The following is a 13,930-nucleotide window of genomic DNA, read 5'->3' as shown; positions in this document are numbered from 1 at the left end:
GAACCTCGGACCAGCAGAGCTTTATGATTCTGGCTTTCATCACTGACAGGACAAACCGTCTGAGTGCGCCCAGCTCATACGGTTATGACATCACATCCAGGAGGGTTCTGGACCTGCTAGCTGATCCGTTACCTTCTCGCCCCGAGACGAGACGATGACGGCGCGTTGACTGGAGCTGAGAGCCACCAGACCAAACACTGGCTGCCTGATAGACGCTCAGCAGATGGAGGGAAGAGTCACGGTTCAGCCGAGAGTTTTAACCCTCACTCACTCCCAGCCGGCTGCAGGGTGGATGCGAGCGGTGCGTCACCGGCGGAGAGGGAGGCGGAGAGAGAGGGAGGAGGCAGCTGTACTTATGGTAGGAGGCTCAGAGAGTCGCAGCAGAAAGAGACCGGCCCACTCCGATAAAAACCATTCAACTGGTGAGCGAGAGAGCGCACTCAACTCTGACGGAGCGAGAGAGGGAGGGAGCAGCAGAGGTAAAGAGAGAGAGGAACTCCCTTCATCTGGGATAACTTAGTCCTCTCTAACACACACACTCTGCAGAGATTCACCCCGGGAACAGCCTCCGTCCTGCCGCTTTGCTTCATCCATTCAGAGTTTCTCCTCTTCTTGTTTTCTTATTTCTTCTCTTTCTTTCATGACGCCTCCACATTTTGCAGCCATCTGTCCCTGACAAAAAGATAAGGATTACTCATTTCTCCCTTGCCGTTGTGTTTTCTCTCTCGTTCCTTTGCAGTTTTTCCCTCGTTTGGCAGGTGGACTGTGAGCTGAGCTCAACTTTCAGCTCCCAAACTTCTGAGCAAAGAGACGAAGGCAGCAGGACCGAGCGCAGGAACTCTTCCTCTGGACTGAATTTTCATCGACTTTTGGACTTTTTGGCCTCTGCCTGTCCCTCTGGTTGGTGGCAACATGTCGGTGTTACCGTTCCTCGGCTGGGCCCTTCTGGTTCTGGTTCTGGTCCAGGGCGGTGGATCCTCAGCGGACCTGCCCTCCAGCCCGCTGTCCCTGACGCTGCAGTCGCTGCCGGACGCCTCCAGCGCCCACTGCCCGTCCTGCGCCCTGGCCCGGATGAGGCGCGGCGACGGGCCGGATGGCGACTCGTATGTGGAGGAGAAGGCGGCGCAGCAGGACGTGGTGGAGGCGGTGAAGAGGCACATCCTCAACATGCTCCACCTGCAGGCCCGGCCCAACATCACCCGGCCCGTGCCGCGCGCCGCGCTGCTCAACGCGCTGCGCAAGCTGCACGTGGGGCGAGTGGCCGAGGACGGCAGCGTGCAGATCGAGGGGGAGGAGGAGGCGCGAGGGAGGGGAGGCAAGGGGGGAGGAGCGGCAACGGCGGCCGGAGCTCGGGCGGGAGACGGCGGCGACGCGCCGGAGACGACGGAGATCATCACCTTCGCCGAGGCTGGTGAGTCTGGAGTCACTCAGAGTGAGTGTGTGTGTGTGTGTGTGTGTGTGTGTGTGTGTGTGTGTGTGTGTGTGTAAACACTGCAGCGGTGTCGGGTCCACCTGCACTCGCCCAGCTGATCCGTCAGTAACGGCCCCCTGCTGCTCTCAGAGAATACCTCGTTATCTGCCGATAGTCAGCGGGGATTTGGGTGGCGCCGCCGGTTCTGGTCCGTTTGTTTTCCTGACAGACGGTGACAGTGGGAGGCGGCAGGTCAGGTGTTAAACACGGCTTTGTCACCTTTAACCTGCAGGCCAGCTGCAGGGCACGCTTCGCCCATTTTAACAGCAGTTTAACACCTTTAAATCCGAGTCAGTGACGGGTCACAGCGCCTGAAGGTGAGCCAGGTTGGGACCCGGTTCTGAATGTCCAGTTGGGTTGTTTAAGCAGATGGGTGTGAGTTTACCTGTCAGCGGCGGCACCGTGTGGGCGGGACTCTGGATCTGCTGCAGCAGTTTGGGTTTCTGTAGGCGAGAGTCTGGAGCAGCAGATGGAAAAGATTTTTATGAAGCGGATCTGAGCAAACGGGCTGAGCGGAGCAGCTTCACCGAGACGGAAACAGAGACGGCGGCTCGGCAGCCACCCAGAGCCGCCCAATCACACGCCGGCTCTGCACGGTTTGCTCAGGTCGGCGTCCAGCCTGAAACTCCGTCTGGATCAGAACCAATCAGAAGTTCACTGAGCCGCTTCCTGAAGCCCATCAGATCTGGTTAAACCCAGAGTTTCGTCTTACAGGCAGCGTTGTTGGTCCCCAGCTGGTCGCTCATTCTGGTTCTGGTTCTGATGGACCTTTCCTTCCTGTTAACAGTCAGTTGTTTCTCTCCACTGTCACCAGGTGCTTGCTGCACCAAAATCCAGATCTTCCTTGAATGTCCGTTCTTCTCCAGTCGTTGCATCAAAACCCGACCCAGTTGACTGAACCAGACAGAATCACACGGTTCTGGAGATGAACTGGATCCGTTTGCCAAAAAGAACATCACTGTTCTAAATTAGCTCAATATAAATAAACTAATTTATATTTCATGTTGAAACTTATTTCAAAGAAGAACTAAACCCTGCATCGTGTCTGTCAGGCTCTGATCCAGGAGTCTGAAGGTTTCTGTCCTGCGCCTCAGAAGGAGGAGCAGTCGTTGCTTTGGACCCTGTCTGGCTCGGTTCTGACTGGATTCTGTCGGTTTGTTCTTTGGTCAGTTTGGAGCTGCAGGCGTCGTTTACGGCTCTTTTCTCCGCCAGTACACCCTGAATATCATCGGGGCGTTAAACGGCCCCAGAAAGTTCCTCTCAGTCAGCAGAATCTGGGAGGTTTTGGTGCTACCAGAACCCGGGCGACGGTACCGGCCCGGTCCTCTGGCTCGGGTTTATTGGGCTTTTATCTGGGGGTTGTCATGTGAACGCCTGTCTGAGCGTCTGAGGAGGAATTTAACACGTTTCATGTTGCTGCCGCTGCAGAGAAGTTGTGGGATGCAGCTAAAAACACTTGTGGTTAGCCAGAGCGCGCTTTATAGTCAACATCTTGAAGCAATTTTCCCATCCAACGTAAGAAGAGGCACATTGCAGATGAAGTATTTACATTTGTGTCGAGTTGAGAATGATTCGATCACAAAGCAGCTCCAACGTTTTTCCCTCATGAAAGAGAAGCAGCCGAGGCTCTGCTGCAGCAGATCTGGTTTCCAAACAAACTACAGCAATCCGACTCGTCACTTAATGGTGTTCCTCTGGGAGCAGATTCCCTTTTAATGCCTGAGTTTAGACTGTAGGTTTGGAGCTAATGAGGCCATCAGCTCAGACTCTTTGAAGCTTTGACTCATGATTCTTCATTCTGACCTGGAAAATATTTTCTGCCACATCAAGAGGATCCAGAAATGCTCACAAAATAAAAAATACAAAAAATAAAATAATTACATCTAATTAAAGCTTAAGGTTTCAACCACGTGTTGAATAATGTTTCACATCCCTGAGCCTAATTTCAGATGAATTATGACTGAGATGATCTAATCTCAGATTAAATATGAATTCTAGTTCAAAGGAAGAAGAAAGTTTCCTCAGGTAAATAACACCTACCAGCAGGGGGCGCCTCTGAGTTGCTCCGACTGGATCAGGAGTCAAAAAGTGGATCGTTGAATCAGCTAACGGACCGGTCCAGTGGGTTAGAACCACTGATGAAGAAAATAAAGGAAAATATTAGAGGACGTAGAAAAGCTGAATTGAACATAATTTTTATGGCTATTTATGAAGAGATGAAATACAGAACCACAGATGACAATAAGATGATAATAAAAGTCAACAGCAGAAATGTTATTAAAAGTTTCCAACAAAAACACCTGATCTACTAAACAAACATGTAATTCCAAACTGGCCACTAGGTGTCAGTGTTTTTGTCATGGCGTTGAGCGAAAGCTTTGTGAGCTAACACTAGCTTAGCTACCTGACGAGGCAACAGCAGCTGTCACTTTGTTTAATACTGAAGTGTTTAAAGCAGGAACATCTGAACTTTACTGATCCAGGCTCAGCGGCTCCGCTTTAGCCCCGCCCACTTTCCCCACCACTGGGTTGAGAAGGAGCATCTGTCTCCGAAGAAGATCTCTGATGGAAACCAGTGGTCCAGTAAACTGTCCCAGCCTGCAGACCACATCCATTAAATGCATATGAGCTTTCCGTACCAGCTGGCCCTGCGGCCTCCTGGGAAAGAAGCGGTGCATTCAGGGAGCGCAGTAATTATTTTGGGCCGTGGAGATGGCGGGAACGGGAGCGCAGGGATGACTGGGTTCTTGGCGGAGACCAAGTGTCAACCTCTGTTTAGCAGCTCGGGGACAATATCCATCTGTCCTCTGTTTTTTCCTGTCCTCTGTTTAGAGTCCGTTCCTGTTTATCTTCCCGCTTCTCCCCGTCCCTCACCACACACAGAGGACAATTAGGCTAATTGAACTTAATTGAACACATCATTAGCGACATTCCTGAACGCGCTTTCATCCGCCTGCTCCGCGCGCTAACCCCGGCCTACCCCTCGCTGCTCGGCCCGCAGAATAAACCCGTCTTTGTTGGGTCTATTCTGGCAGCGCCGCCACCAGCTCGGGGTCACTTCACTGACCTCTGACGGCCACAGGGAGCCGCACGCCCGCCGCTGATTGGACGACACGAACATCTGTCTGATGCGGTTCTGCTGCTATACCCTTGTTTGGTTCTGGTTCTGTTTTGTTTATTCTGTGTTCTGTCATGTTTTCTCTCATAGTTTGTCATCTGGTTCTCCTCCCTACGGTCGTGTTCACGGTGCGTTCAGGGCGTGTTTACGGTGGTGTTTGTGGTGCGTTCAGGGCCTATTTAAGGTGGCGTTTGTGGTGCGTTCAGGGCATGTTTACGGTGGTGTCCGTGGTGCGTTCAGGGCCTATTTAAGGTGGTGTTTGTGGTGCGTTCAGGGCCTATTTAAGGTGGCGTTTGTGGTGCGTTCAGGGCCACTGTAAGGTGGTGTCCGTGCAGTCGGAGCCGCAGCGGTTGGCGTCGTGGGACGGCCCGCTGCCGTCCCATCACCTCATTTGGCTCGGCTTTGATGTGTGACAGAGATGCTGTGTGTGGACAGATGAGTCACTCCATAGTAAACAGCTGCAGATTGGGAGCAGACCCGCTGACACGGAACATGACTCAACTCATCCACCGCTGGAAGTAGATACTGCACTGAAAAACAAAATCCTATTTACAATTTGTTTACAGTCTGGTTTCTAGTGCAAATATCTCAGTTCACTTCAAAATAAGACAAAACTAACTTATAAGAAGTTTTTAGCAAGATTTAGGAACCTGCTTTAAGTACATTTTTGAATACTGATAAAAAGTTCTAGTTCCTCTGACAGATTATTTCACTTCAACCACGAGAAAAATGCTAAGAGTGAAATATTCAGCCAGTGGAAATATAACAATCAATTTTAAGGAATTATTGAGTTAAAACTTAAAGAAGCTTTTACACTTTAAACAAGGCAAAATCGAGACATCTGCTCTGGAAACTTGACCCAAAATACTTGGTAAGATTTTATATTTTTGCAGTGTACAGGAGTTTAAAGTGATAAAGAGAACTGACTGTCGGTAACCTGTGCAGGAGGTCAGCTGACCGAGCAGCTTCACCTGGTTATACCTGAGCTGATCTGGTCACATGATCAGGTTGTTACCTTGAGTCCAGATGGTTCCTGTTCTCCAGGATTTGGGTCCATTTATTGACCCAACCTTCATGTCTCTGTGGACCTTTGAATCAGATCTGCAGTTTCTCCTGACATGGAACAGAAATCATCTTTTTCCTCATCACCTCTTCTTCCTGGTTCTGAAATCTGCAAAGCTCAGATGCTCCGGTCCGATCGTTCTGTCAGCATGACGGGGAAGCGCAGCAGCTGAGGTCGGTTTGGACCGGCTCCCTGCTGTCTGAAGCCGGATCCGGCTGCTGGAACCATTTTACGGCTCGGTTTTATGTGCCTCTAACAGCCGGCGCTGTTCACACCCGGCAGTCCGCACATGGAACCGATTCCAGAACCGCCAGTAAAAACAGATCCCACTGGTTTCAAACCGGGCTGAACTGGCACCCAGCAGGTTCTTACGTTCTGGAGGGGATGGTGTCTGTGGCTCCAGGTGAACCTGATCAGGAACCAGAACTCTGGTCTGGGTTTGTGGTTCTAAGCACTTCTGAATCTCTGCAGAACATATCTGGGCAGGATTCTGAGACAGAACCGCTCAGGTTCTGGTCGTGTTAACCAGAACCTGCAGGACTGTAAAGTGATCTATTTGGACATTACCATTTAATGTTGAGGGGAAAAATTTTCCTGATCCTCATTTCCTCAGTTCTGCTCTACAAATTAAACTGATTTTCTGTGAATTACTTAGATAAAAACTTTTAAAACTACTTTTAATTATTAACTGAACTAATAAACAGCATTAGTTGTGTTGAACTGAAAAAACTTTCTTGGTAAAGTGCCTCCAGGCTATAGTAATGCCATAGTAACGCCATAGTAACGCCATCGTAGCGCCATAGTAACGTTATAGTAACGCCATAGTAACACCATAGTAACGCCATCGTAGCGCCATCGTAGCGCCATAGTAACGCCATAGTAACACTATAGTAACGCCATAGTAACGCCATCGTAGCGCCATAGTAACGTTATAGTAACGCCATAGTAACACCATAGTAACGCCATCGTAGCGCCATCGTAGCGCCATAGTAACGCCATAGTAACGCCATCGTAGCGCCATAGTAACACCATAGTAACGCCATCGTAGCGCCATAGTAACGCCATAGTAACACTATAGTAATGCCATAGTAACACCATAGTAACGCCAACGTAGCGCCATAGTAACGTTATAGTAACACCATAGTAATACCATCGTAGCGCCATAGTAACGCCATCGTAACGTTATAGTAATGCCATAGTAACACCATAGTAACGCCATCGTAGCGCCATAGTAACACTATAGTAATGCCATAGTAACACCATAGTAGCGCCATAGTAACGTTATAGTAACGCCATAGTAACACTATAGTAATGCCATAGTAACACCATAGTAACGCCATCGTAGCGCCATAGTAACGTTATAGTAACACCATAGTAACGCCATAGTAACGCCATCGTAACGTTATAGTAACGCCATAGTAACGCCATAGTAATACCATCGTAGCGCCATAGTAACGCCATCGTAACGTTATAGTAACGCCATAGTAACACCATAGTAACGTCATAGTAACACCATAGTAACGTCATAGTAACACCATAGTAACGCCATCGTAGCGCCATAGTAACGCCATAGTAACGCCATCGTAGCGCCATAGTAACACCATAGTAACGCCATAGTAACGCCATCGTAGCGCCATAGTAACGCCATAGTAACACTATAGTAATGCCATAGTAACACCATAGTAACGCCAACGTAGCGCCATAGTAACGTTATAGTAACACCATAGTAATACCATCGTAGCGCCATAGTAACGCCATCGTAACGTTATAGTAATGCCATAGTAACACCATAGTAACGCCATCGTAGCGCCATAGTAACACTATAGTAATGCCATAGTAACACCATAGTAGCGCCATAGTAACGTTATAGTAACGCCATAGTAACACTATAGTAATGCCATAGTAACACCATAGTAACGCCATCGTAGCGCCATAGTAACGTTATAGTAACACCATAGTAACGCCATAGTAACGCCATCGTAACGTTATAGTAACGCCATAGTAACGCCATAGTAATACCATCGTAGCGCCATAGTAACGTTATAGTAACGCCATAGTAACACCATAGTAACGTCATAGTAACACCATAGTAACGCCATCGTAACGTTATAGTAACGCCATAGTAACACCATAGTAACGTCATAGTAACACCATAGTAACGCCATCGTAACGTTATAGTAACGCCATAGTAACACCATAGTAACGTTATAGTAACGCCATAGTAACGCCATAGTAATACCATCGTAGCGCCATAGTAACGTTATAGTAACGCCATAGTAACACCATAGTAACGTCATAGTAACACCATAGTAACGCCATCGTAACGTTATAGTAACGCCATAGTAACACCATAGTAACGTCATAGTAACACCATAGTAACGCCATCGTAGCGCCATAGTAACACTATAGTAATGCCATAGTAACACCATAGTAACGCCATCGTAGCGCCATAGTAACGTTATAGTAACGCCATAGTAACACCATAGTAACGCCATAGTAATGCCATAGTAATGTCATAGTAACACCATAGTAACGTCATAGTAACACCATAGTAACGCCATCGTAGCGCCATAGTAACACTATAGTAATGCCATAGTAACACCATAGTAACGCCATCGTAACGTTATAGTAACGCCATAGTAACGCCATAGTAACACCATAGTAACGCCATCGTAGCGCCATAGTAACGTTATAGTAACGCCATAGTAACGCCATCGTAACGTTATAGTAACGCCATAGTAACACTATAGTAATGCCATAGTAACGCCATCGTAGCGCCATAGTAACGTTATAGTAACGCCATAGTAATGTCATAATAATGTCATAGTAACACCATAGTAACGCCATAGTAACACCATAGTAACGCCATCGTAGCGCCATAGTAACACTATAGTAATGCCATAGTAACGCCATCGTAGCGCCATAGTAACGTTATAGTAACGCCATAGTAACACCATAGTAACTCCATAGTAATGCCATAGTAACGCCATAGTAATGTCATAGTAACACCATAGTAACGCCATAGTAATGCCATAGTAACGCCATAGTAATGCCATAGTAACGCTATAGTAACTGTATTTATGTCTAACCAATGTTTTCCCAAACAATGACTAGAATAATGCTAACCTTAACCAAATTTATTTTCAATTTGTTTCTGCAGCACCAATTCAGAACATTGTTGTTACTATGGCGTTACTATGGTTCATAGTAACAGTTCATACAGTTACTATGAAGAACAGAAGTCGATATAAAATGCTCAGCTGGACAGAAGATGCAGGATGTGAAGAGACGACTGAAGAGGTTCTGTCCTCCGCTGAGTGGACCTGGTGAATTTCTTACTTGCAGTCGACGGCGCTCGTCCTGAACTCGGATCCACCGCAGGTCGGCCCAACGCATCCAGAACCCCAATATATTCCTGACTGCTGGGGTCCAACTTTGTGTCAGAACTTCAGATTTTTATGTTTGTTTTGATCGTAAATGTTCTCACAACGAGCCACAGATAATTTTAACGACTCGACAGGAACAATCCACAGAATCTGCATCTGGAGCGGCTTCAAAATTCCCCACAGTGACGGACAATTATGGGATGCATTCTGCAGATTGTTTTCATTAAAGCCGGAGCAGAAGTTCATGAGAAAAAATGAAAAATGTTCAGATCGGCTCTTCTGCCAAGCTGCGTCGGGTTTTCATCTATTAGTCACATGGATTTTTATTTGCTTCTCACTTCAGAGACAAACTTCTTGGTTCTTCCAGCAGCAGAAAAGCCAGCTGGAGTTTCTCCCCACTGGTAGAACCGGTTCTGTTACAGTAAGACGAGCTGCAGCTGATGGAACCAGAACATCTGCATTCAACCTGATCTCTGGGTTTTCTCAATTAAAATACGATGAAATTTATCCATCTTGATTTAAAGTGGGCGGGGCTTAATGAAGGTCCAGATTATTCCCGTTGGGCTTCAGCTCCTCCTGTTCCAGGTTGATGAGCAGTTCTGTTGGTTCTGGTATCCTGAACTGAGCCGTCTGTCTCGGTTCTGGTTCTAAAAGATGGATTGGACCACACTGAGCTTCTTCTGCAGGACCGTAAAGTGAGCCAAACCCACAGGTTTTAGCCAAGTAGAAGAAGAGGCAGTGTCTGGAACCAGAACCGGCCGGTTCTGTGGCCCAGTCCAGTACAGCCGGTCCTCAGAAAGGATGAATGAACAGAACCCTTTACTTTCTGTCTCCTGGAGGTGATGATGATCTAAGTGAGATAATCGCCTCCAAACGTCTCTTAAGACGCTCTAATGGACTCAGTGAATCGCTGCCCGCCTCCACACACACACACACACACACGTCGCCCATTCACACCGTCTAACTGAGCATCGCTGCTGTTGACATTCATAAACTCTGAAGTCGTGACTTGCGTTCTGTTGCCCATGAGGCAGAGCAGGCTGGGAGTCGCTCCGGCCTCCAGGCTGCCAGGAAACATAAAGCTGCACCACATGTGAGCAACCAGAGGAAGAACAGCCGTAAAACCCACAGAGTGGAAACCCGATGCAGCTTGTCAGCACCAAACATCGACCCAGACCAGAGACGGAGGCGTTTGGAGAGCAAAGGTCCAGGAAGTCTTTCACCAGCCTGGTTCTGCTGCTGTAAGCATCCACCAGGTGACTGTAGGGAGGAACAACTCATCTTTACCAGCAGGAACAGCAGCAGAACGCCAAACCGATTTCTGGAGGAGAAACTCCTGAATGAAGAACTTTCTAGGAGGAATCCGTGTTTTCGTCATAGTTAAAGTCCTCGGGAGGTTTTCACTCCAACGAAGCCACAAGCTGCAGGTTTTCCACCACGTTGGTTCTGGAGGTTCGGAGCCGTCTCACCGTCAGACCCGGCAGCAGGATGACCACGAGGGTCCTGGTGGGAACAATTAGCTGCTATAAAAACCTCCAACCGCTGATGCCGAGTCAGCGGGGAGTGTGTCTGTGTCTGATGTGGCTCACACACACCGATCTCTGTGTTTGTTGTCATGGTAGCCAGTAGTTTGGGGTGTAAAACTCAATTCTCGTCACGTTTTCCTTCGTTTTTGAAGGTGATGATGATGATTTAAATAACTTTCTGGTTGTTGATCAGGAAGTCTCATTGGGCTGGTCTGACCTGCCAGCCAATCAGAGAGCAGAGCAGGTGACCTAACGCTGTCCTCTCCCTGTTTCTCCAGGTGAATCCCAGGGTCTGGTGAACTTTGTCCTGTCTAAGGATGGAGGCGACATGTCCCTGGTGGAGCAGGCCAACGTCTGGCTCTTCCTCCGCTTGGCCAAAACCAACCGCAGCCGAGCCAAAGTCACCATCCGCCTGTTTCAGCAACGCGGACACCTCGGGCCGCCGCAGGACGAGGTCCTGCTGGCCGAGAAGACGGTGGACACGCGGCGCAGCGGCTGGCACACCTTCCCGGTGTCCGCGGCGGTGCAGGCGCTGCTGGAGAGCCGGCGGAGCAGCGCGCTGAGCCTGCGGGTGTCCTGCCCGCTCTGCAGCGACTCCGGCGCCACGCTGGTCCTGGTCTCCGGCGGCAACCAGAGGGAGCAGTCCCACCGGCCCTTCCTCATGGCCGTGGTGCGGCAGGGCGACGGAGGCGACGCTCGGCGGCGCAGGAAGCGCGGCCTGGAGTGCGACGGGAAGGTGAGGGTCTGCTGCAAGAGGCAGTTCTACGTCAACTTCAAGGACATCGGCTGGAGCGACTGGATCATCGCGCCGTCCGGTTACCACGCCAACTACTGCGAGGGCGAGTGCCCGTCTCACGTGGCGAGCATCGCGGGCTCCACGCTGTCCTTCCACTCCACCGTCATCAGCCACTACCGCATGCGGGGCTACACCCCCTTCCAGAACCTGCGGTCGTGCTGCGTGCCCACCCGGCTACGCGCCATGTCCATGCTCTACTACAACGAGGAGCAGAAGATCATCAAGAAGGACATCAAGGACATGATCGTGGAGGAGTGCGGCTGCTCGTAAACACTCGGACCCGAACGGGACGGACCGAACCGGACCGGAGAGGACGGAGGAGGCAGCAGCGCCCGCCTTCCTCTGGGTCGCTCTCTCGGACGGAAACTCGTCTCCAGACTTGCTGAGTCAAACTCAGCCAGAGTCTCGATGGCACTTTCTGAAAAACCAGGAAAAAAAGATAAACAAATGAATAGCTAATATATTTTTGTTACAAACGGAGGGAGCAAGGCGTATTTATGTGGCGTTCAGGAACCGCTGCACCAGTGGGACTTCAGAGAGACGAGGGGCCTGAAAAACTGCAAACAAAAAGATCTCAAACTATGCAACTTGTTTCCTGTCCTGCATCTGCTTCTGGAGCGGAGACACCTTTACCCTGTCGAAGTGTACATCGTGGAGTGTGTGTGTGTGTGTGTGTGTGTGTGTGTGTTGAGAGATACTTGAACGAAACAAGTTGGCTCGGCTGCTGGAACCAAACACTTCTTTATGTTACCATGGTAACCATGTTGATGTTATTAATTTTATTATTGTTAGTAAGTATATTAATAATATTAATGTTATTCTTGTTAATATTTTGTGTTATTTTTCAGTTTTTTCATGTTTAAGAAGCGTTACAAACGTTGTGTTATTTTTTGCACTATAGCGACTTGAGTTCAGGTCAGAGGTCAACAGGTCACATGTCACGGTTCAAGGCTTCCGATTGGTCCCTGCTGCGTTGGGAACCAGTGAAACATGGCGTTAATTCAAATGATTCCCCTGGAGATCAAAATTAATCATCTTTGATTAATAAAACATTTTTTAGGTCGTTAGAGAAGAAAATGTTGGACTTGGAGGGAGAAGCCTTCTGGTTGTGGTTCTTATGGGTCCCTCTGAAAGGCCAAACCATTTCAAGCTACAGTAACATTTAAAGCTGCAAGTTTAATGACCTGCTGGGAAGAAAACATCCGTTTGGTTTCACCTGAGAGACTCCAGCCTACAGAACGATGAACCGGGTCGGTTCTTTATCAGTATCGGATCAGATCCATAAAAACAAACCTGACGGGGTTAAAGTCCCCTACAGGACGTCTGATTGGTTCCATATTTATTCATGTTTGCATATTGATGCTCAGTTAAACGTTGCGTCTGATCATCTGAAGGCACTTTATGAGAAACTGAACTGATTCTGGTTCCAGAACCAAATCAGTTCAGTTCATCAGACCAAAAGTGAATCACCATCAGATCCATAAGGTTCAGTCTAATCCTGATTATCATAATTTAATGGGAATTATTAAAGTATTTATCTGAGTCCTGAAGGAGATGTTAATGTTTAGGATTCATGCAGGTTGTTCATGGCTCCATGTTTCAGATGAATTTTTCTGAATGAACAGATTTCCTGTCGCTGCAGCTGAGATCATTTAGACCCAGAGCAGAAAATGGTTTTAGTCTGTCGTAAATTAAACCCAGAGCAGAAAACAGATTAAATCTTCCTGTTCGAACACCAAAGAGTCCGTCTGACCTTCGGATTCATTAAGATCAATTTAAACCTTCAGAAAACTGTTCAGACGTGTGGAAAGGTCAATAACTGATGTTAATCCATGTCAAACTCATGTAGTCTCTGGAAGCTATTAAGTTTCTACAGATCATGTTTGTCTCTGCTGCCCTGCACATTAAAAACTCCATTTCCCACAATGCTCTTCACCTGGTTCCAGTTGAGAAAGCAGCTCAGTGCTGAAGGTTTAAATAAGTCCCTGGTTTCATGGTGTTTGAGTTCCTCCATGTTTATGGACTCAATTTAAATATCAGTGCTAAAAAAAGAGCAAGTTAGTAAAACATGGCTGTACGTGTTTAGATGCTGTTCTTTTTATATAAAAGTAAGAATAATATAAATACTGACACTGAACAAGAGTGGACAAAGAATAAAAAGTATATTTTTTATTCTGTATATATGGAAGCCAGATTCCAGTATGTTGCTTTGCTTTGTTGTAAATGAAACGTGCTTGTGGCATTTTTTATTCTTATTTATTTTACAGTATTCTTTGGTTTAGGCTTCACTATTAAAGTCTGAAGGATGTACACAAAGGAAGCAGGCTGCTGTTTTCTGTCCTCTCTCTCTTACACACACACACACACACACACACACACACACACACACACACACACACACACACACACACACACACACACACACACACACACACACACACACACACACACACAGGTTTTCCCAGCGTTTGCAGCAGAGTGAAGGTTTCTCTGTCACACACGTTTCAAAACGTGACGCGGTGACGGTTCAGAATGCTGGAGCGGCTCCAGCCGGGGCTTCGCTCCCTCAG

The 13,930-nt window shown here is 48.0% G+C and overlaps 1 protein-coding gene across 1 annotated transcript; it reads left to right on the top strand.

The window, feature by feature from the left end:
- inhbaa (inhibin subunit beta Aa) lies at window positions 1-13,676 on the top strand. Its single transcript, XM_088013306.1, has 3 exons — window positions 1-479; window positions 740-1,411; window positions 10,843-13,676. Exons 2-3 carry the CDS (start codon window positions 913-915, stop codon window positions 11,628-11,630), a joined length of 1,287 nt encoding a protein of 428 aa, XP_087869432.1. The 5' UTR covers window positions 1-479; window positions 740-912; the 3' UTR covers window positions 11,631-13,676.
- The last annotated feature ends 254 nt before the right edge of the window (window positions 13,677-13,930 follow it).

This window comes from Poecilia mexicana, unplaced genomic scaffold (assembly GCF_051168715.1).
Source record: "Poecilia mexicana isolate PSO_F unplaced genomic scaffold, ASM5116871v1 scaffold_15, whole genome shotgun sequence".
In the NCBI taxonomy this organism is placed as follows: domain Eukaryota; kingdom Metazoa; phylum Chordata; class Actinopteri; order Cyprinodontiformes; family Poeciliidae; genus Poecilia; species Poecilia mexicana.
This window is presented reverse-complemented; position numbering and strand designations above follow the sequence as displayed.

What these genes read in the sequence shown, in the direction of transcription:
- inhbaa (XM_088013306.1), top strand. Translation starts at nt 913, where the DNA reads ATGTCGGTGTTACCGTTCCTCGGCTGGGCCCTTCTGGTTCTGGTTCTG. An exon ending in CATCACCTTCGCCGAGGCTG is followed by an intron (nt 1,412 to 10,842) that starts GTGAGTCTGGAG and finishes CTGTTTCTCCAG; the next exon opens with GTGAATCCCAGGGTCTGGTG.